The 23862-nt window shown below is 39.4% G+C and overlaps 1 protein-coding gene across 1 annotated transcript; it reads right to left on the bottom strand.

Annotated features, from left to right (window-relative positions):
• Positions 1–1139: 1139 nt before the first annotated feature.
• LOC140521144 (uncharacterized) lies at positions 1140–22580 on the bottom strand. Its single transcript, XM_072635881.1, has 5 exons — positions 22194–22580; positions 19499–19593; positions 13147–13273; positions 11959–12054; positions 1140–8837 (listed from the first exon to the last, which is right to left on the bottom strand). The coding sequence occupies exons 1-5, from the start codon at positions 22195–22197 to the stop codon at positions 6853–6855; spliced, it is 2307 nt and encodes a 768-aa protein (XP_072491982.1). The 5' UTR covers positions 22198–22580; the 3' UTR covers positions 1140–6852.
• Positions 22581–23862: the final 1282 nt, after the last annotated feature.

The following is a 23862-nucleotide window of genomic DNA, read 5'->3' on the forward strand; positions in this document are numbered from 1 at the left end:
AGTTTCATTAAATTATTTTTCTTTGTTCTTCCTTTCCCCTTGTACTCTGCCCTCTCCCAACATATGGTTGCAATGATCATTTTTTATGTTCTTCCCAAATCCAACCTCTCCTTTTGGGTAATGTTCATTTCTGATATCCTTTTCTAAGAAGTATTACTTTACTTATTTCTCCCAGTTTATTCTGAAATCTATTTTGCTCACTGTTTCTCAATTTCTTCATAGTTCACACAAGATGGAACTCCCAGGGGACAAAGCTTTGCTCTCTTTTGTTTCCTTTCTGAAGTTGTATTTCAGTTGTGCCTGACTCTATGTTACCCCATTTTTCTTGGCAGAGACACCAAGGTGGTTTGCTACTTCCTTCTTCAATTCATTTTACAGATGAAGAAACTGAAGCAAACTTGTGAAGTGACTTGCCCAAGGTCACATAGCTAGAAAAGTGTCTATGGTGAGATTTGAACTTAGGAAGGAGTCTTCCTGACTTGAGGTCTGACACACTATCCACTGTGCCACATAGCTTCCTTTGTAAGAACAATCACAAATCATGGCCACACCTTCCTTCCCTATACTTATCGTTTTGGTGGATATTTTTTCTGAGATTCATTTCCTAACATTTCAATTCATAAAAGAGGTAGTATGTTGTGGTGGAACTTTTTTTAAAATTAAAAAAAAATTTTTTTAATTAAAATTTTTTTAAATTTAGTTATGAAGCCTGGTCCTATTTCACATCTTTACATTCTTCATTTGACTATCCTATCATTATGTATTATTCTCCTCCCTGGATGAAGTTTGTCCATAAGAAATCACATACTGCCTTGCCCCACCAACCTCCAAACCACCACGTTGGGCAGCTAGGTGGTGGAGTGGTTAGTGTGTCAGGCCTGGAGTAAGGAAGACATCTTCCTGAGCTCAAATCTGGCCTCAGACACTTCCAAATTGTGTGACCTTGGGAAAGTCACTTAACCCTGTTTACCCCAGTTTCTCATCTATAAAATGAGCTAGAGATGGAAATGGCAAACCACTTCAATATCTTTGCCAAGAAAACCCCAAGGGGCCATAAAGGGTCAGACGCATCCTAAATGACCAAACATCATCTCCACCCTGGGAAGCTTGATCCCTGCTCAAAGGGATAGGGACAAACATTTTCAAACTTTATCAACATTTTCCTTTTTATTAGTATCACTTCTTTCTTCTGCCCTTATCAGACCACAGCTAGAGGGAATTTAACATTCGGAAATAAATTTACAAGCTGAAGGACATCCAGAGCACCATCATGAAGGATCTGCTAAATAGGAAATTTTAACCTGGAGAAGGTTAGACTTGGTGGAGAAATAACTGTCTTCAAGTATTTTAAAGGATGTTGTGTGGAATGGTATAAATTTGGCAAACATTCCTTAAGTACCTACTGTGTGCAGCCATGGTACTAAGTGTAGTGCTACAAGAACAAAAAGAATAGTCTCTACTCCCAAAGACTTTATGTTCTCTTGGGGAAAGGGGTAGATAACATATGTAAAAAATATATATGCATAATTTCAGGAGGAAGGAAAAAGCACTAACAACTAAGTAGATCAGGAAGTTTCCTATAGGAAATGGCACTTAAGTTGAGCCTTTAAGAAAGCTAGGATACTGAGGCAGAAAAGAGGGTGCAATTCCAGGCATGGAGACCACCTGTGCAAAAGCACAGATGCAGGGGGTGCAAGGGCTGAATTGAAAGAACAGCAAGTAGTCTAATTTGGCTAGATTGTAAAGTGGCAAAGGGGAGTAATGTGTCATGACCTAGATAGGTGGGAGAGCCAGAATGTGAAGGGCTTTTAATGCCAAACTGAGCTTTAGTTTATCTTAGAATAGGTAGCAACTGAAGGTTCTTGAAAAGAATCAGTAAGCTAATGTTGTAGTAACTGTGTGGTGGATGGATTGGAAAAGGGAGAAATGGTACCCAGAGCCCAGTAAGAAGATTGTTGTAACAGTCTAAGTTAAAGACAAAGGTTAAAAAAGCCAATGATGGTGGTACTTTCAAAAGAAAGAGGGAGAGTTGGAGGGAATGGTTAGAGGGAAAGAGAAGAGGGTGGGACATGGATAATGACTCAACAGAAGACAACAGAAGGCAGTTTAGATACGTTTTTCTTGGCCTCAGAAGTAGGAGCATCAGAAGGAAGTTAGGGAGAATTTAGGCTCGCCATAAAGAAAACTGTTAAAAATGGAAGTATATAAAATTTAAAATTTATATAAAGTTGAAATGAAAGGAAGCATTTTCACCTGGTTCACCCAGCACACCTCCTCCACAATTTACTCAAAAACCTCCCAGAAAAAAATTCTGATTTTAAAGGCCAAGAAAAAGTCATGGTGAATATTTTCAGCCCAGGGTAGCTTAGGGAGTCAGAGAAGTCTGCAGATGCAACGGTCAGTCAGAAGCATCTGTGGCAGCAACAATAGTGAGGAGTATTCCAGTGTCTAGGGAAAGAGGGTTGAGATAGGGCACTAGAATAGGAAATAATCCTAAGGGATTCCTAAATTAGCACTTGATGAGAAAATGTACTGCCACCTGACAAGAGTGTTGTCTATTACTCCGATCCTGGGTAGAGAGAAACAGTTGCAAGTGAGCACGGGCCTTAAATGTGCACTGATCAAGGAACAAGTTCTGGAACCATAGCTCTGTGACTCTCCAATACCAGGAGCAGAGCAGCAAGGACTCAATTCTAATCTTTAGCCTACTAAGTAAGCTTGTAGTGGAACAACCAGAGCAGGAGTTCTAAACCAAAAGGTAGCTAGCAGTTCAGTCGCTCTGAACCCGCAGAACCTTCTAGTAGGTCAACTGTATCTGAATTCAGCAGTGGTCTACTGAAACTCTCAACCACACACAAGCCAACAGACTCAAAGCTGGTTCAGGAATTTATCAAGATCAGACCAGGAGTGTGGTAAACATGTCTCCCTGATCACACCACTTCGACAGTACTGAAAACTTGCAGGCCCCCAGAATGACCTGTGAAAGCAAGCAGAATGTAGACATCTCTTTCCCATTCCACTCTCCTCCCCCCTACTAGAACTGTACAGTGCCCAACACTAACATAGAATTCAAAGTCAAGAATTAGCCTGGAAGAATGACCAAACAAAAAAAGAACTAGACCACAAAGAGCTACTATAGTAAGAGGAAGGAGGCTCAAGACTCACAAGAGACTTGAAAACATCAACAAGCAAAGCCTCAAAGAAAAATGCAGTTTGGATACATGTTCAATAAGGATTCCAAGATGAGTTAAAGTTGAGAGTACAATAAATAAATAAAAATCAAATGAGAGTTATGGAAGAAAGATATGAAAAGAGAATTAAGAGCTTGGAAAAAGAGGAACAAAACCTTACTGAAGAAAACTCCTTGAAAACCAGAACTGGTCTAGTGGAAGCTAATGGCTGTACAAGATATCAGGAAATAATAAAGTCCAAAGTCTGAAAAAATAAAGAAAGTGAGAAATACGCCACAGCTAAGACAACTGACCTGAAAAACGATTGAAGAGAGATAATTTAAGCATCAAGTTATATGAAAGCCATGAAATAAAAAGGCCTAGATGTCATATTATTAAAACTTTGAAAACTGCCCAGAGTTTAGAACCAGAGGGCAAAGGAAAAACTGAAAGAATCCATTGGTCATTTCCTGAAAGAAGCCCCAAAATGAAAACTCCCAGGAATGTTAGAGCTGGATGTCTCAGGTAAAATTTATATATTCTTATTTAGAACAGGATTTCCTAATGTAATAGATTATCATTTTTTCTTGGTATCTTTTGGTCAGTATTTGAATTTGTCTCAGATGAGTGCCACTTCCTGCTTTGAAGGTAGCATGGAAAAATTTAGACTATCAGCTTTCATTTATTTAAAATTTTCTAATTGAAATGTTTTCATAAAGAATGTGCTAATGGATTTTAAATCTCTGAAGTTATATTTTGCTACAATTATTAAATGTTTTACCCTCTGTTATTTTAAAAAATGTTTTTCAACTTATCAATAGGGAACACAAATACTTTTAAAATTAATTTTTCTTGTAATCCATACTTAATTACTCTAGAGGTTCTTACCTTTTTTGTATTATGGAACTCTTTGGCAGTCTGATGAAACCCATGGATTCTTTCCCAGAATGCACAAAATACATAGGATTACAAAGAAAACCAATCATATCAAAAGTTATAAAAATGTTAAGAAAAAAAAAAGTTCACAGATTTTTCCTTTAAAAAAATGAAATCTTTGAGGTTCTCTTAGTGAATCCTTCCCCCTTGTTTTCCTGAAACAGTGATTTAATAGCTACAATACTAATAGATCTTGATCTAAGAAGTGTGAATTATTTTAAAATTTTATTTTATTTTTTGGCTAGGAGGCTTATGGGCAGCAATGTATTCTAAAAATACCCTGAAAGCAGTCCAGAACCCCATGGAGGTGTATCCTGTAGTTGCCTCATGAACTATCAAGTGCCATGTTCTGAGATATTACTCCCTCGGGTGTTGCGCCACAGGTACTCCAAGTGAGGCTGCTAATATATCACGTAAACACAAAAGTATTTAATTCCAGAGTAGGTATAAGTAGACAGGTGTAAGAAACAAGATGAGCTCCTGGAAAGGGGCTCTCCAGAGAATAAAGGCCTAAGTGAAATGATGAATTTAACTGCTTCCAGAATTTAGAGTCTGGTGCTACTTAACAGCTTATTGTGTTAAAAAGTATTGCTGTTACCAAAGGGAAAATTCCTCGGTCTTGTGGAACTAACTAACCCAACCTAGGGCTAGAGTAAAAATGATTTTATCAGGGTTGAATTTGGCCTTCGCTTTGGTGAGTAGTCAGGAGGAAAACAAAGAACTCTTACCAACATTACTTACATGAAGCATACTCAAGTCTAAGAATTACTTGAAACCTTTATACTGTTTTAAGTTTTATACAGGACTTCACATGCATTATTTCATTTACATGCACTGCCACTTACTATCTTGGGCAAATTACTTATCCCTCTCTGGGCCTCAGTTTCTTAAATCTATAAAGTAAGGGGGTTGGCTTATATGATCCCCCAAATCCCATCTTAACTGAACTTCTTAATTAATTATAAATTTATCTGAGTCAATAAATAAGGGTTCTTGGGAAAGTTACAGAATTGGGGTTTCATTTAGCTACATCAACAAGAAAATATCCTGATTAAGATGTACTGAAGAAAATTAATTTTAGAAGGGACTTTTGAAGTATTAAAAACAAAAAGCCAAGAATCAGCTTAGTACAAGAGCAGGGGCCTTAAACAGCTAATGAACCATTTATAAAATCTATAATAAAATTTCCTTGGTTTCTGGTCAGATTAAACTCTTCATGTCATCAATTTAAGTTCATTTCAATAATCATCTTCTGTGTGAAGGATACCGTGACAGGTCCTGGGGGGAAAAACTTTTACATACAACAGTCTTTGCCATCATGAAACTTAAGAGTACAGAGATGACATGTCCAGAGAAATATAATTTAAAATAATATACATTCTATTAGGCACAAAGTGCTATGTAAGATCCATGGATGGAACCAGGGATAGAGAACACAGGGACATGGAAGACTTCAAAAAGGAGCATTTGAGTTGAATTTGAAGGATGACTAGAATTCAAGTGGTCAAAAACAATCTAAGTATAGGACACAGCATGAATAGAAAGTGTGTATTCAGGAAACAAATCATCTGGTGTGACTGGAGCAAAGAGTATATTAACTGGAATAGTATGAGATAAAGCTGGAACAACAATTGTGTCTAATTGTCTAGTTGTGGGATACAAGTATGTTGTATAGCAAGTGCAAGAGTTTCAACTGTTCTCTGTAGGCTACTGAGAACTATTGAAGATTTTACAGCAGAAGCATGACATGATCAAGTCTATGTGTGAAAATGGCAACCTTATAAAGGATGAATTAGAGGGTCAATAGAATAGTGAAGGAAAGACCTCTTAGAAGGTTGTTGTATTGTTCCACATAGGTAGTAGGGAAGCCCTGTATTAGAATGATAAAGATGGGAACATTGTAAAAGAATGTACAAGTTATAATATTGTGTTCCATTGCCTATTAGACTACGATCTCCAAGATTATAGGTAAACCATATTATAACTCCATATTTAAGCATAGACTTGCAAAGTTCTGTCCTTACAGAATGGGCATAATGAATATGTGAAATAAACTAAAATAGAACTTGAGTAAGTAATTGGGTGAGAGGGGAGAACCAAACCTAAAACCAAGGTTTCAAATACAACAAAGTGAGGAGATGGGGGCACCAATGACCAATAAATAAGCCAAATGAAAGAGCAGGTTTAAGGATGGAGGCAGAAAAAATAAGTGCAACTTTGGATATGTAGGGTCTGAAATGATGGTGGAACTTAAATGGAATCAACCTGTAGGTAGTAGAACATGTGGGTCTGGAGTCTGGGAGAGAGTTAAGAGCTAGAAATAATGATCTAGGAATCAACTTTAGTTTATATAGTTGTAGGCATGGAAATAAATGATATTGCCTAGACAAAAAAAGGAGAAACTGAAGAGGAGAAGAAAAGAACTTTGGGAAATTACTTCCTTAAGCTATCTAGAAGTGGATGAGGAACTAATTAAGGAGGCAGAGGAGAAAGTGGAGAGATTAGTGAATTGGAAGTATGCCCCTTTTGAAGTTTAGAAAGGAGAAACTATATAGAGAGGAGTACAATAATGTCAGATACCACAGCAAGATCAAGGTGAGAATAGAAAATGCTACTACATATGCTAACTGGCAAATTTTGACAGAAAAATTTTGTTAGAAATGTCAGGATGAACATGGAAAAGAGGTAATACAAGGTGAGGTGTGTTTAGGCTGCATCCTGCAGTAGCGTACCCACACTGATGAACTCATGGATTTACTGAAGCACTGTTGGGATGAGGGGTTTGAGCTTCACAAGACTTCTCTCCAGTGTGACTTTTCTGTTGATTAAGGGATGTGCTGTGGTTGAAGGCTTTACTGTTTTTGTTATTTTTAAGGGGTTTCTTACTTGTATGATTTTTCTGATGATGACCATGCTGTCGGCTCCATTTATGCGGTTCCTTTCGAGTATGAGTTTTGAGATGGGAAGTAAGGGATGAGTTGTGTTTGAAGGCTTTCCCACATTCATTACATTCATAAGGTTTTTCTCCTGTATGAATTCTCTGATGTACAGTAAGGTGGATGATCTGAATGAAGGCCTTCCCACATTCATTGCATTTGTGAGGTTTCTCTCCAGTATGGATTTTTTGATGGCAAGCAAGGGATGAACAGTTACTGAAGCATTTACCACATTCATTGCATTTATAAGGTTTCTCCCCAGTATGAATTCTCCGATGGTTTTTAAGGGATGATCTATGGTTAAAGGCTTTTCCACATTCATTGCAAGTATAGGGCTTCTCTCCTGTATGAATTCTCTGATGATAGGTAAGGTAAGAACTATCCATAAAGGCCTTACCACATTCTTTACATTTATAGGGCTTCACTCCAGTATGGATTCTCAGATGGGAACTGAGGGATGATCGGTGGTTGAAGGTTTTGCCACATTCATTACACATGTGAGGTTTCTCTCCAGTATGAATTCTCTGATGTACAGTAAGTTGTATGCTCTGGATAAAGACTTTCCCACATTCATTACATATATGGGGTTTCTCATCGGTGTGAATTCTTTGATGTACAGTGAGCTGTGTCCTACGTATGAAGGCCTTTCCACATTCATTACATTTGTGGGGATGTTCTCCAGTATGAATTCTTTGATGTGCAGTAAGTTCTGTGTTCCGGATAAAGGCCTTTCCACATTCATTACATTTGTGGGGTTTCTCTCCAGTATGAATTCTTTGATGCACAGTAAGCTGTGTACTTCTTCTGAAGGCCTTTCCACATTCATCACACATATGAGGTTTCTCTCCAGTATGACTTCTCTGATGGACAGTAAGTTGTATTCTCTGGATAAAAGCTTTCCCACATTCATCACATTTGTGAGGTTTCTCTCCAGTATGAATTCTTTGATGTACAGTAAGTTGTGTGTTTCGGATAAAGGCCTTTCCACACTCATTACATTTGTGAGGTTTTTCTCCAGTATGAATTCTCTGATGGTAAGTAAGTTGTGTGCTCTGTCTGAAAGCCTTTCCACATTCGTTACACAAGTGAGGTTTCTCTCCAGTATGAATTCTCTGATGTACAGTAAGCTGTGTGCTTCGTCTGAAGGCCTTTCCACATTCATTGCACTTATGGGGTTTCTCTCCAGTATGAATTCGTTGATGTACATTAAGTTGTGTGCTACGTCTAAAGGCTTTCCCACATTCGTTGCATTTATGGGGTTTCTCTCCAGTATGAATTCTCTGGTGTTCAGTAAGGCCAGTTTTTTGACTGAAGGTCCTCCCACATTTGTTACACTCAAAAGTTTTCTCTCCAGAATGGAGTCTATGGTTTTGAATAAGGTCTGTATTATAGCTGAGGGATGTCTCACATTCATTGTACTTAGAAAGTTTCTTTGCTGAGGAGATTCTATTGCATTTAAGTATGTGTGACTGTTCACTGGAACTCTTTCCATAGTCATAACATTTTTGGGGACTATTTCCTACAGGAACTCTCTGTTGAGGAAAAAGGGTTGACTCCTGATCAAAACTCTTCCCAAATTTATAGTCATGGCTTCTTGCTTTACTGGAACTTGTCCTGTGAGTTAATTTTCCTTGCCTGGAATGTCTTTCTGACCTGATATCATATGCCCTGGCTTCCCCCAACATGGGGCCCCAGGGATTATCCCATATAAACCTTTCCTTGGATGAGTCTTCTATAAAAATGCCCAGCTTCCATGCTGATGTCTTGATTTCAGGTTGTTCAAGTTTCTCCCCATCTGAAAGAAATAAAAGACATAACTATCCTGTCTTCCCTGCTAAGAGGAAGAAAGCAGCTATAGTTGGTCTTATGTTATTCAACAAGCATGAGCATCATGATAACAAATAGGCCTTGAAATCAGGAACACTTGGCTTCAAGTTCTACCTCTAAATCCTCATTCTGGTAGTATAATCCTGGGCTAGTCACTTAACCTCTCAGGGCCCCAAGCAACTCTCTAAGGGTAGAAGCTGCCCAACAAGAACAGGTCTACATTGGCAAATGGAGTTTCCTTCCTAGGACTTCAAAAATAATAATGATAAAAACATCACATATTTACATAGCTTCAAGGTTTGAAAAGTATTATCATCTCCCTAAATCCAAACAATAATCCTGAGGGGTAGGTGCATTTATTGTTCCTACTTTATAGATGAGGGAATGAGGATGACAGAGGTCAAGTCATGGTCATGTTCATTCATTTTCAATCATATCCAGTGCTTTGTGTCCCTATTTGGGGTTTGCTTGGCAGAGATACTGGAGTGGTTTACCATTTCCTTCTCCAAGTCATTGTCCAAAGACCTTTACATATATTTTCTTATTTGTTCCTTACTACAGTCCTGGTAAGTTAAGCAGGGGAGGCATTATTGCTCTTTACAGATGAGGAAATAAACTAATTAAATGATTTGCCCAAGCATAGGCGGTACTAGAATCTAGTTTCTGACTCTGACGCCAGAGTTCATGCCACTATAAAATTGAAGTCCTGAATGGTCAAGTGATGTGCCTGCCACACAAGCAGTCAGTAGCAGAGCCATTGGACTCCAGATCCAGTAATCTCTCAACTGTTACCATATTGCCCTCCCATTTTTTATTTCTAAGTTTAAAAATACTAAAAGGATGATTTTTAAGTTAAATGAAAATTAAGCTACAATATTATGATGCTTAACAGATAGGGATAGGATTTGTGATTTCACTTTTATAGGGAATTCCCAGATGTGGAACTTCCTTTTACTATTGCACTGAATTTAATTGCCTAGTAAAGTCAGTCTTAAAAGACAAAAGAACACTTTTTGAGGGATACGGAATGATATGAAATTGAAATTAGTAAAATGGAAAATATGTATCAATTCTTGGGCTGAATAAACACCCCTGGGGTTAGCTTTTATAGTTTTTATTAAATTCCAAAAGATGGAGATTCTAACAAATCAGATAGCAATAATAGAAACTGAGACTACACCTAATATTTAACCCATTAATGGCAATGTTTTGGGTAGTTAGGTGGCACAGAGGATAGACTGTCAGGCCTGGAATCAGGAAGACATCTTCCCAAGTTCAAATACGACCTCAGAAACTTGTGACCCTGGACAAGTCACTTAATCCTGTTTGCCTCAATTTCCTCATCTGTAAAATGAGCTGGTAAAAGAAATGACAAGCCATTCCAGTATTTTTGCCAAGAAAACCCCAAACCAGGTCACAAAGAGTTAGACACAACAAAAATGACTGAACAACAAGACAGTATTTTATCTATTCATGTGGATAATTTAAAATATAAAAGATATATTTGCCAAGGTCAAAGCCAAATAGGATGACAAGAATTTGTCTCCAATGATTTTATAGTTCATTGTAATGAATTTCATAAAGGAAGCCCAGAAAAGATATTAAGCAATATTATGGTCTTAAAAAGTAAATATATATATATATAATTCCAAATTATTATTGTGCCATGTCATGTAATATTCAGAGTTTATAACTGATAATGTGCATGGGCAGTTGTGATTTCAGATGTTAATTTTTTTCCAGGTTCCCTAAGCGTAGAAACTCTTCCTGCTGAAATTAATTTGCAGAAAAGATGAAGCAGAATTTATATTTTGATAAATGGAAAGAAATAACAGCTTAAAAAGTATTATTTTATAAAGTCTTGGCCATCCTAGTTTTATTTTTTAGAAACATACTTAATGTTGCTCTGCTTTTTTTAAAGTAAAAAACTTAAAGCTTATTTTTAGAGGCAGATTAATAATTCTGTATTTCTCTTTAATGAAAAAAAGTTTTGCAAACCAGTTTTTGACAGATTTTCATAAACAAATAAATAACTATTGGCATGGTAGTCTAGCACTTTAAAAGCACTGAAATGATGCCTTAATCATACTTGGTATTCAGTAATTTGGGCCTTTAGGCATATCCACTTTCTTCCTGTTACTTTGTGCCCTCTGGAACCCCTGCTTCACTGTTAACAAACTCTTCTTCACTCTAAAGGCCTTCATTATCTTCTGGTGCCAAGAACTAGCCACTTTCTCTAGTACCAAGTGGTACTTCTCTGCACACTATGGGCCAGGAGGAGGGAGCCATTCTCCTTGCTCTTTATTGCCACATGCACCCTTTCATTGACATTATCACTAAATAACTTCTTTGCAAGTTCATTTCTTTTATCTCTATCATTTGGTCCAGATTCTTCACTAGTTCTTCTACCAGTCTCCAAAGTCTCCCTCACTTCATTGATAAGGAGTTTAGTATGTGGATTTACCTGATTCTTCTATTAGCACCGCCTCTGCTGCCTGCTGCCCCCTGCCTTCCTCCCAACCCCGCCATGTACCAATATATCACCAACACTCTGGCTTCTAAATTCATCAACCTTTTCCAGTTCCATGAGTCCCATTTTCATTCCACCTCAGCAATCCACAGGGAAGATCAGATCTTAGATTTTACCATCATCCATTTACCATTACTACAACTGTACTACTGCCATGATCATAAACTTGGAAATTCCTCTCTGATAATAACCTCCTTTCCTTCTCCCTCTGCCTGTACCTCACACCTCCTAAACATTTCTTTGTTCTCCTTATTACCCTTAGTCCTTCCACCCCTTCCAGTTCTCCCTGTCCACCACTTTCATCTCAGTTAACCAGTTCAAATGTACACTCTCCTCTATGTCACTCTCTTGTCCTTAGGTTTTAATGTTGCTCATATTTTGCCAATAAATGAATTGTCAGGGGAGATGAAGTAGAAAAATGATTGTTAGTGAAAAGGTAATCCATGGGCCTGTGGGTCTTTGAGGAGAGTTCCTTGGTCAACTATATTTTGAAGTTCTACCCCCATGACCAACCAGCTAAACAGCACCTTGCAAATCTACCTGGTTTAACCCTACTCACCAGAAGAGAAGCCCCTTGGAACTTTTCTTTCTGACATCCATGGTACTTCTCCTTGTTCCAGTTGGTAGATAACATCTGGTTTGGAAATTGGAACTCCTGAAATTGAGAGAAAAAAGGAAATTTCTGAAGAGAACACAGAATCTTAGTCCCTTTCTCTTCAGGAAAAAGAAAACATGCCTAAGGAGTTGTAGAAAAGGTTCCAAAGTTAAGGTGATGCACTGAGGATCAGTTTCCAGAACAAAAAAGATGAGCATCCTGCTGTATTGTGCACTGGCTGATTCACATATGAGTACTATATTCAATTACAGGAACCATATTTTAGGAAAAGCACAGATTAAATAGGATACATTCAAAAAGTGGCAAGAAGTATAGTGTTGATACCAGGGAACATGCCATGAGACTTGTTTAAAAGTGAGGTTATCAGTTGTGTAAAAGATGAATTAAGACTCATTTGCCTTGTCCCCAAAGGGCAGAACTAGGAAAGAAGATAGGTTAAAAAAATTTTTAACAATTAGATTTACCCAAAAGTAAAATAGGCTGTCTCAAGGAAGTTTTCAAGTGGAGGATATATGACCACCTGTGAAGGGATATTGTAGAGGGGATTACTGTTCAGGTATAGATTGAACTAGTCTTAAAAGTACCTTCAAATGCACGCACGTGCATGTATACATGTGTGTGTGTGTGTGTGTGTGTGTGTGTGTGTGTGTGCGTGCATGCGCATGTGCATGTGGTTCCAGGGGATGGGGATATAAAGAGAAAATGAGAGAGAGGTAAAGTGAGGGTGGGAAGGGTTGTGGTAAAAGTTAAGATGGGCTGTAGAAAAGATGCAGAAAAAAGAAGATGAGTACATTAGTGCTGTCCAGTTTAGGACAGAAGCATTTCACGTCTTCAAGTATTTACACTGGGAATTTTGGGGAGGATCTCTGATCTAAGGCATCAGAGAATGAGAAAAGTATAGTCTAAGGATGCCATAAAGAAGCTGCCCATTTCCAATTCTAAAAGCAATGAATTAAAAACAAAAAGCAGAAAACACTCCATTTATTAACTGTAAAGTGATTATAAATTTCTGACCCCTGAAAACAAACCAAAATCCAATTAAGCATGTTAGGCACTTTTACACTTTTACCAATCAAGGACAAAAAGGCACTCAAAGGCATATTCTGGGCTACAGAGAAAAGCCATTCTTACCCAAGGATACGAGGTTCTTGTAGTTTTCCAACATCACTTCCCTGTACAGGTCTTTCTGAGAAGGTTCCAGTTCTCGCCATTCTTCCTTAGTGAAGTCTACAGCTACATCCTTGAATGTTACTGATACCTGGAAACAGCAAGCACATTCCTATTTAACCAGTACTTATTATCTCTTTATATTGAGTCAAGAGTGGAAGAGGTTACCCTCATACATTGTTTACCCAAGTAAAGCCTAGGCATATAAAACTCTTTGCACAAAATTCCAAGCCATACAATTAATATAGGGCTTATATTACAAAGCCCAAAATTAACACCAGTAATCACGTTCTAAATATTAATTTTAATTAGCTTCAGCATGGTAGTCACCCTGTTAATATTTGAGTGAAACCATTTGATTAATAATCTCTTAGAAGGCAACCTAAGGGAGAGAAAAGGCAAGTGCCACAACTACCTCTACCATCAGACCCTTGATGAAGATGTGTAACGGGACGAGTTAGAGCCGACCCCTATCCATTTCAGGACGCCACACTCAGAGCCTGCCTAGATAACCTAGGGGCTTGTCAGTAGGGGTGGAACTAGATGGATTTCAGGAGGAAGGGTCTAGTCTTTGTTTGCAACGTGGCAGTTCTTTGTCCTGGCTCCGGATGTCCAGTGGAGAAGACACCCATATAAGGAAAGGTGATAGGTGATAGGTTCAATGTGAAAGGTGATAGGTGATAGGTTCAATGTACGTAGTTAAGACTATATATGCATGTGATTTAGATGAAATAAACGGAGTCTTCACCACCTTTGTCTCCCGCCCCATTTCATTCCTCACGAGATCAAGGCCTCTTGCCGGACAAGAGCCTTGGGTCGGGGTCAGGGGTTCCCGTAAATGGTCTAGGGGCCCCCAACAAAGATGGCCCAGAACTTTGGGCCTAAGGGGCTTGACAACAACAATGCCCCCCCAAACTACCAGAACTAGTTCCAGCTAAGTCCCTAAAGACATTAATGAGAGAAATCATTGTGGAAAGGGGACCCTACCTTCCTTATCACCATCACCACCACTAGCACTGAAGAGGACAACCTGCCACCAGCAGGTAGATGGCACAGGGGCCCTAGGAGAGGCAACAGCCTATAAATCATTGGTCATACATCCAGCCCAACCATCTCTTGTGGAGAAATATTCAGTCCTTTCCACCAACCGTCAATCAGCTGTCACACACAGGGCAGGCAAGACAGCCAAGTTGAGGCATCTACAACAGGCATTTCTCAAGGGAGGAAATACAAGCTATCAACAACCATACATATCCAATAAGACTAATAAGAGAAACTTAAGCTAAAATAAATCTGAGACTGTACTTCAACCCTGTCAGATTGGCAAAGTACAACAAAAAGAAAAATAAATGTTTAGAAGACTTTATGGAAAACAGGAATGATAATACACAATTGAGAAAATAGTGAATTGACCCAGCTATTCTAAAAAGCTCTTTGGAAATACATCTAAAATGTCACTAAATTTTGCATTTTTTTTGACCCAATGATATCACTAGAAGGGCCATGTCTTCAGGTGAGACAGGAAGGAAGGAAGAGATATTAGGGGAAGAAGAGGAAATTCTTGGCAAAATGGCCTTAATTTTTTTTGATGAAGTATAAGGCAGTTTTCACCTGAGAGGTTAGGCAGAAGGGATATCGTGGGAGGCTTGTGGAGGAACAAAAAGGTTTGAAACAGCTATTGTGGTAAGTTAGAGGTATAGAAGAATTGCTTTGCTACAATGGGGAGCCAGTTGAGATCATGTAACAAAAATATGTAATGGACCTAACCAGCAGTCTTGTTATTTTCTCCAGCTCTGTTCTGCAGAACACAAATAGGAGTAAAGGGAGTTAGGAAGGTTACAGCTCAAAATGAGCTGAGGCTGGCAAGAGAAGCTAATGATAAAAGGAGCCCTTTTTTTGTTGTTGAGTTTGCAAATTCAACAAGGTTTTAAAAAAAGAGAGGGCCAAAGAAGGGATAGGATGATATATGACAGCTGACAATGGAAGGCAGAGCTGTTAAACTTGTATTTTGTTTCTCTACTAAAGAAAATAAGCTGAGTTTTCTTGAAAAAAATCATCTTTGGTCCTGATTGGTATGGTAGAGATGAGACATCATTATATAGTTATGACATACTCTTCACATGATAGTCTTTTTCATGAATTTGAAGGAATTTTTCTTTGTGATTTTAAAGTTTAATAAAGGTGTAGGTAACTACATAGATATTTATATAGGTATGTGTGTGTGTATGTGTGTGTGTGTGTGTGTGTGTGTGTGTGTGTGTGTGTATACACACCCATCCTATATATCATATATAGGGGAAAACTGAATTTTAAACTTCTTGTTAGGGTTCTATAGAATCTTTTCATTTAGACAGATATATGAAAATATAGAAAAAAATTATATTATCCCAATTGTGGAACGGAGAAAATTTCTTCAATGGCTTCAGGTCTGACAACTCAAGAATTGTTTTTTCTATTGTTTCAAGGATAAAAATACTGGTAAATAATAATAGCTAGCATTAGAGGGAACTTTAAGGTTTGTACCCTATAAGATAGTTACTATTTTCCCCATTTTACAGATGAGGAAACTGAAATGAAGTGTCTTGTTCAGGGTCACACAGCTAGTAAATATGTGAGGCCAGATTTGATTTTCCTGACTCCCAAGTTCAGCACTCTTACTCACTTTGCTACCTAAGCTGTCTACAAATGCTTCAACATGGCATTTAACATTCTTCACAATATGAATCCAAGTTACCAATTCCAGACATTTCACATTTCTCCCCTTCACACATCATACAATGATATCAATAATAAACTCACAGTGGCTCAGAAATCATACCTGCCAATTCTTTTAGGACTTTTAGGATATGGTTTATCTGAGTCAGGTGACTTGAAATAATCAAAGGCATCAAGGTGCTCTATTATTCCATATTTGGGTATCAACTCCCTTTTAGTCATTTATCAACTGTAAAATCTATTTTTTATTCTCTCAAATCTATACAGCCAGCCCCAAACTCACTCTCAAACTCTAGTCTTTTGTAATCAACTGACTGAACAGCTCTGCTAGATGTCACACTGATATATCAAACGGAATAATTCTAAAAACAGAATTCATTATCTTTCCTCCTAAACCACCCTCTTCCAAATATCCTTATTCCTTTCAATGGCATTATCTCAATCATCAAAGTTCAAAATCTTGTAGCCACTCCCCACAGTCAATCAATACTGCACCAACCCAGCATCTTTCCTAACTGTCCCCTTCTTCAGACTGCATCTGGCTTCAGTGAACAGCTTGTTTTGCAGTATGGCTAGGATGTACAGCTACTGATAGAGATTTTGCAGATAACTATATTAATTATAATTATTCCTTTGCTTAAAAGAAGCAATGAAAAGTATATTACTCCTATATAATGTTTCTTTCAATTAACTCAACTATTGAATCAGCTGGGCAAATGAATCATTTCCAAACCTTTTCTCAATAAATTCTGCTATTTTTCCCTCCCTTTAAAAGACAATCACTGGAGGGAAAGGCTACTCAAGGGCTCTCCCTACATAGCTAAAGAACTGCTAAATGACTTCAAAGTCCAAAGGTTGTTCTCCCTCATTAAGAAACAGAGATACTTGCTAGCCAGAATAAATATATACCTACATTAGCAGAATACTAAATTAATCAATAGTAGGGCCATAAGTAAATCAGTAGTGATCTGTCTTTGGCTAGAAGCAATTTTCTTTCTTTTCCCACCCCTGTTGGGCAATGGAAGGAAAAACATACTCTAGGGAGACCCATTCCCACAACATTACCTCCAAAAGGAATGTTCTTGTGTATAAGAATCCCTGTGTCTCCTTTGTCCTTTGTTAAGATATCTTTTTTGCTTTTCTATTAAACAATCTTAGTTCAAATCTTACCCCAAAGTGGAAGAGAAGCAGGTCTGCAGGCCTCTCTTATTTGAAATATATTTTATTACCAAGCATGAAACTAAACATTAGCTAAGTATTGTACCAATGGATTGCTTTAGGCTTTTTCCATTTGTTTATGTGTTTTACTATTTGAATGACTTTAATTAGAAAATAATTTGTTTTAAAATTAGAAAACATATACATAAGCCCTTTGTAACATCTTGGTTTTATTAAAAATCCCTCAGTGATCACTTGTCATTAACTCTGCATTGCTAAGGTACTTGCCTCCAAAAAAGTTATGAGCCAAAGAGAGAGAGTACCTCCCTGCCATCCTGAGCCAGAGGGAAGATCTCAAAGTCTCTTTAAACACTTAAGCCCAGTCTTTGAAAACAAAAACCTGAAATTGATAAAGTTAAAATTTAACTTTGGCCTCTGGTTTCCTGAGTTCCAAAGTATAGATTTTAAAAATGGATAAATCTATTAAGCGCAACATAATCCATGTGAAGAAGTGAGGCCCCTTTCTTTACATAAGTAAAAGTCCCCAAAGTCCCAAAGCCCAGACCTTTGCTTTCTTTACAAACCTACCTCCCAGCTCCCAGTGCTTCTACCACTAGATTCTGTAGTGGGCCAGAGATCCTTGAAGGTCTGGAGGAGCACACCCCTTATTAGAGCTGTCTGAGGCCTACACTGCCACATTCTCATCCATTTGAGATTAAGTACCAGCCTGGCTGTATCTCTAAATATCAATCAAATAAATCTGGCTTCCAATAGGGGAGTGAGGGAGAATGAGTATTTAGTTAACTAAATGGTACACTGTACCTGGTACTGTGCTAATTGCTTTATAAACACCATTTTGATTGATCCTCACAATCCTAGGAGGGAGTTAGTATTATCCTCATTTTACAGTTGAAGAATCTGAAGCAGATAGAAGGGAAGTGACTTGCCTAGGGTCACACAGCATTTAAGTATTTAAAACTTTTTTTTGAACTCAGGTCTTCCTGACAGCAGGCCTAGCATTCTATATTCTAGCATTATTCTATATTCTAGCATTCTATATATATTCCAGCATTCTAATGTGCCCTTTGACTTTTACTTCTCTAGTGTGGTCATTGACTTATCACAAAAGTCACCCATTTACAAAGTTGTTTCCTGCTAAACATGAAGGTGGACAAGAGAGCTTGATCACATTTTTTTATACCCCAATTCAATGGTAGGAAGACTAGTTAGGAGACTATGGAAATAGTCAAGGTGATGAGGGCCTGAGTTAAGAAACAGGGTAGTAGCACTGTGAGTGGAGAAAGGTAAGAATACAAAAGATATCGATATAAGTTAGCTCTGCTCAATGATAATTTTGTGTGTGTATGTGTGTATGTCCTCTCTCACCAATAAGGCTCTTTGAGGCAAAGAGTGGATTCTTAGAATATTTAAGTTTGTTTCCCTGAAAACATTTAGTTCAAAATAAGCAAATGGTAGGCATGGCTATAAGATGATATTATGATCTGACATTTTGTTAGTACTTTAAAACTTGCAAAATATTATATATTAACTCATTTGATCACCAAGTAGGTCAGAAGATGAGAAGATATTAGGGCTCAGCAACTCTCAAAGACCACCTACTAAGTTATAAAGAAGATCAGTTTTCCAAAGAAGAAAGGAAACATGCATTTATTATGTACTCACTCTGTACCAGAAAGTACCTATAGAGATAAAATTCCAGATTTTTGATAGCTAGGTCCCATTAGTATAAATAATGAAGACCAAGTTGTCCCATGTATACAGATCCGTACTATTTATTCAAAGCTGTAATTATGTAACATATGGTAATTGGTTCCAGCACAATGGAAATAGGCAATGTGAACCTGAATGATGTGACCACTTCAGGGGGTTTATTTGAACTAATGGGGCGAACCAAGTACTATAAACACTAATGATAGTATTAGCCCCATTTTACAAATGGGAAAACATGATCAAAAACGTTAAATGAAGCCTATGTTAAGTCTAGGTCTTTGCTCACTCCAAATACAGCCCTCTTTCTGTTCTGCTACAATGTTTCAGTAACTAACCAACTTATGTAGAGAGGAGAGGGCTACTGAGGAAGGACATTAAATGAGACAACGGTGGGCATTTTCTACAGACTTCTGTGGTTTAGTGGAAAACACAAAACTGGAGGTTGAGAAACCTATTCCAAATCCAACCTCTGGAAATCCTGAGCCCATCACTTAACATCAAGGGTCCAAATAAGGGGTTGTACTAGATAATCTCTTAATGTCCCTTCCAACTCTCATAATCTAATAACTACTTCATTTGCCAGTCTTAGGAAAAGCAATTAGGCTTCAGTTCTCTGCACAGAATTTGGATAAGCAAGAGAGACTGAGGAAATCAGAAAGAAAAGCATCTCTACTCTGAGAACATTTCAGGAGAGGAAAAATCCCCAACTTACCTGGGACCTGGCTGTTAGGAGCCCAGAGATCATTCCCTCCTCTTCCTCCACTACTCTCTGTCTTGGAATAAGGACGGAGCCTTGAGAAGGTATAGCTGGGAGGGAAGAAAGTAGTTAAGAGGGAAAGTAGTCTTGATTTGCAATACCCAAATTCACTAAGCTATACATCCCCACATTAGGTGGGTATTATCCCAAGTGCCTTACATGGGAGGTTGTTCATAACTCAGGAGCAGCCTTGGACACTTCTGGGATCAGAGAGAGGAAACAGACTTTATGTGGAAGCCCTGACTCTGTAGTCACAACAGGCTCCAAGAGACACAGCTCTTGCTTGGGAATCAGAACACATAGGTTGAATTCACAGCTATGCCCCTTCTGTGATGTGGAATATGGACTCTGCACCTCAGTCATTTCATTTAGTCACTGTCTCAACATACCCAAAACAGAATTCATTCTCTTTCCTCCCAGACCTCTTCCAAATGTCCTTATTTCTACTGAGGGCACCAATATCTTTCCAATCTTCTGGATTCACAAGTCTGGTATCCCCTTTGACTTCTCACACACCATCATCCCACACATCCTACTGTGTTTCTATATATATCCGCATTGCTCACATCCAACTCTTCATGAATCACAGTCCCCACTTTTAGTTCAAGATTTTGTCACCTCATCTGAACTACTGAAATTTGCTCCTAATTGGTCTCCCAGGCTCATGTAGTTCCCCACATCAACCATACAACATGCCAAAGTTTTGGCCTGATTTTGCCCAATTCAATCATGTCACTTCCCCATTTAATAAACTCCATTTTACTAAGGAGTCCTTGTTTTACCCGGGATAAAAAATAAACTACTGTTTGGTTTTAAAAGCCCTTCACAACCTATTGTGGAACTACCTCTCCAGTTTAATTGTTCCCTCTGCTGTCTAGTGAAACTAGTCTTTCTCAACCACTTCACTTACCCTCACATGCATCCCTCAGCACTAGAATCTCTTCTGAGATGTCCCTCATGCCTATAAATGCACTTCTTCCTTGCCTCCATCTCACTTTCTTCAAACTCAGATCATGCATCACTTTCTTCATAAATTCCTTCCTGATCCCCCTCAACTTGCTAGTGCCTTACCTCTCTAAACTACCTTATATTTATTCTGCATATTTATTCTGCACATTACTTTCTCCAAACAAAATGTAAGCTCAAGAGTAAGAGCTTTCTAATTTTTACCTTTGTTCTTGGCACACAGTAAGTAGGTCCATTAACTACCCTGGGCATCAGTTTCCTTATCTGTATAAAGACCTTTTAAGGTCTCTTCGGGCTCTAAATCTATGATCCTATATGACGTAGTCAAACAATATAAATAAAGATACTCAAAAGGAATGTGATTCAGTTGGAAACAAACATAACAATGGCTATTATTTTTATATATGTAGTATATATAATTACATACATACAATATAGTGCTTTATGATTTGAAAAGCCCTTTACAAGTATGATCTCATTTTATCCTTCAAACAGCTCTGGGAGAGAGTTGGCATTATTATCTCCACTTACAGATAAGGAAACTGAGGCAAACAGAGGTTAAATGACTTGCTGGGGAGTATCAGGCTAAGTGAGTGTCTGAAGCAGGATTTGTACTCAGTTCCTAATTCCAAGGCCAATGCTCTTTCTTAACCCAGGCTAGCATGACCACATCTCTCCAACTATAACTGAGAAAAACTGCCTGAGTCTTCACCCAATTAGAAGGATAGCATATCTTTGGGGACTGGCTTTGACACCAACACGCCTTGGAGTTGGGAAGACCCTGATCTCTTAACTCATTTCTCAATCTCCCACGGCAAGTCTCTTAACCTCCATGAGTCTCAATTTCCTAGGAGAGGACCTGGGGGCCTCGGAGGTCCTTTCCATCTGTGGATGGACCCCTGGGATCTCTCTCCCCTCCACTCCCTCCACATTAAACACTCTCTCAAATCCTGCAGGGGAGGCTGCCCTAAGGTACATAACTTACACAGTCCCCCACCCCTCCATCCCTGCCACGGTCTCCAAATTATCAAGGCTCCCACCTCCACGATGCCCCCGCCCAGCTCGTCCTTTCCCCCTCCCCCAGGCCCTGCAGGGACACTCAGACCCAGATACAGAGATACTGATAGAGAAACAAATACACACGGAGGCCCCTTCCCCTCCCCCACCTCTCCTATTCCTTCTCCCCTAGGCCCTGCCGGGCAAGCTCACACACAGACAGACGCACAGACACAGAAGTACAAAGACACACAGACACACCCCCTTCCCCCCCACCCCGCAGGGCATGCTGCGATTACACACACTCAAGCTTCCCCAGGCCCCGCAGGACATGCAGGGAGACATAGACACAGGCCCCGCTCATGCACACTTATGCATGCATATACATACATACATACACACACACACACACACACACACACACACACACACACACACACACACACTCTACCCCCACAAGGCGCGTGGGTATTAAACACCCTCTCCCCAGGCCCCGCGGGGCACGTTCCCGCACAGACACAGACACTCTCTCTCTCCCCGCAGGGCACGCTAGGGTGGCACACTAGCGCACTCCTCTAAGACCTGCAGGGCATTCTCATACACACGGGCCGGGCCCCTTCCGTCTCCTTCGGGCAACCTGGCAGCCGCCCTCCAGCCCGGCGGAGAGTTCGGGGGCTCACTCGCTCACCCATCCTCCAGGGTGGTGGTTGCGTCAGGAGGGAGAACAAAGGGCCGAGGAAAGCCCACTCCCACGCGGCCCTGCGAGGGGTGGCCGGCTCCCCCACGACCCGCACTGACGCTGCGGGACTCAAGGGCCGGGGTGGGGATTGGTGGCACGGCTTAAATACCGGGTTGGGGAGATGGAGTCCCGAGAAAGAAATGGGTCGCAGCTGGAAGAATTCTGGGGAATGTAGTTCTGCGACTCCTCCTACGTCACGTGTCCCGCTAGTCAAGGAATAAATGGGCACCGGCTGCGGGTTTAAGAAACCTCGGATGGACGCCCTCCTTTGTTTGGACCTGAGCGGACAGAGGCAGTTTTCTTGCCGCTAGCCAACTCCCTGTACTCATACCCTCGATGTTAGCCTGTCCCTTCTCCTTCCTTTAGAAAGAACTGTGTTCGTTCACTGCTTCCACCGGTTTACCCTCTGTTCCTTTGCCAAACTTTTGCCATCTGGCTTCTGACCTCTGCATTTTACAGTACCGCTCAAGCCAAGATCACCATGGTCTCTTAATTGTTAAATATGATCGATTGAGAAAGGTTCTCAGCTTACCCCCAATTCCTCCTCATCCTGGATCTTGATACAGCTTCTGTTTGATAATGTTGACCACTCCTTCTATCTGGATATTTTCTCACCTTCTTGATTTTTGTGATACTCTTTTGGTTGTACATTTATGGCTCCTTCTTAATCTCCTTGATCCTTCTGGCCCCTAAACATGAGTATTTCCAATGCTTTCTGCTTTTTTCTCTACCTTGGTGATCCCATCTGCTCCGGCTGTGCTCTCTCTTTCTCTCTAGCTCTACCTTCTATTACTACTACTACTACTACTACTACTACTACTACTACTACTACTACTACTACTACTACCACTACTACTACTACTACTATCACTACCAGCACTGTGAATTGCCTGGCATGTCCAGTGCCTGATGGATAGATAACACTTGTCCCAAGTACCTCAAACTCAACATGTTCCAAACTAAACTCCATAACCTTCCTCCCTAACACCACTTCTTCAAGTTTCCATCTCTATTTATCTTCCAACTCAGATGTGAAACCCTGAAGTCGAGTCTTGCATTTTACTCCTCCTTCTCCTCTCCCCTCCCATCCATTCTATAGCTTAATTCTGCCAGTTCTATCTTTGTATCTTCTCTCACTTTTATCATCCTCTTCTCTCTACTCAAATTTCCACTACTCTAGTACAGGTTTTTAGAACATATCTTTTGACTAATGCAGTGTGGACCTTTAAAAAGTTTGAGGGACCTAGTTTCTGGGTAATTAATAATTATATTAAAAATGCTAGCATTTTATTGATAAATGGGTCAGTGACACTCTTCAATGCCAAAGACAAATCATGGAGGTGGGCTCACAGTTTATATACCCTGGAAGAGTGGGTGTTTCTGAGAGTAGCACTCAACTCTAGTTAACAATTAAAGAGAGACAATATCATAATGAAAGGTGGGCTTATTTCAGTGAGGGTCTTGAAGTACCTGACACTGAGCACCCAAATCTTGATCAAAGAGTCTTATCAATTTTCATATCATTTGTCTGACAAAAGGGATGAGTTGTTTGCCTTCCGCAGTCACCCAGATCCTTGATACCTGCTTAGCACAAAACAACTGTTTCTACTTTACAATT

This window comes from Notamacropus eugenii, chromosome 1 (genome assembly GCF_028372415.1).
Source record: "Notamacropus eugenii isolate mMacEug1 chromosome 1, mMacEug1.pri_v2, whole genome shotgun sequence".
Lineage (NCBI taxonomy): Eukaryota > Metazoa > Chordata > Mammalia > Diprotodontia > Macropodidae > Notamacropus > Notamacropus eugenii.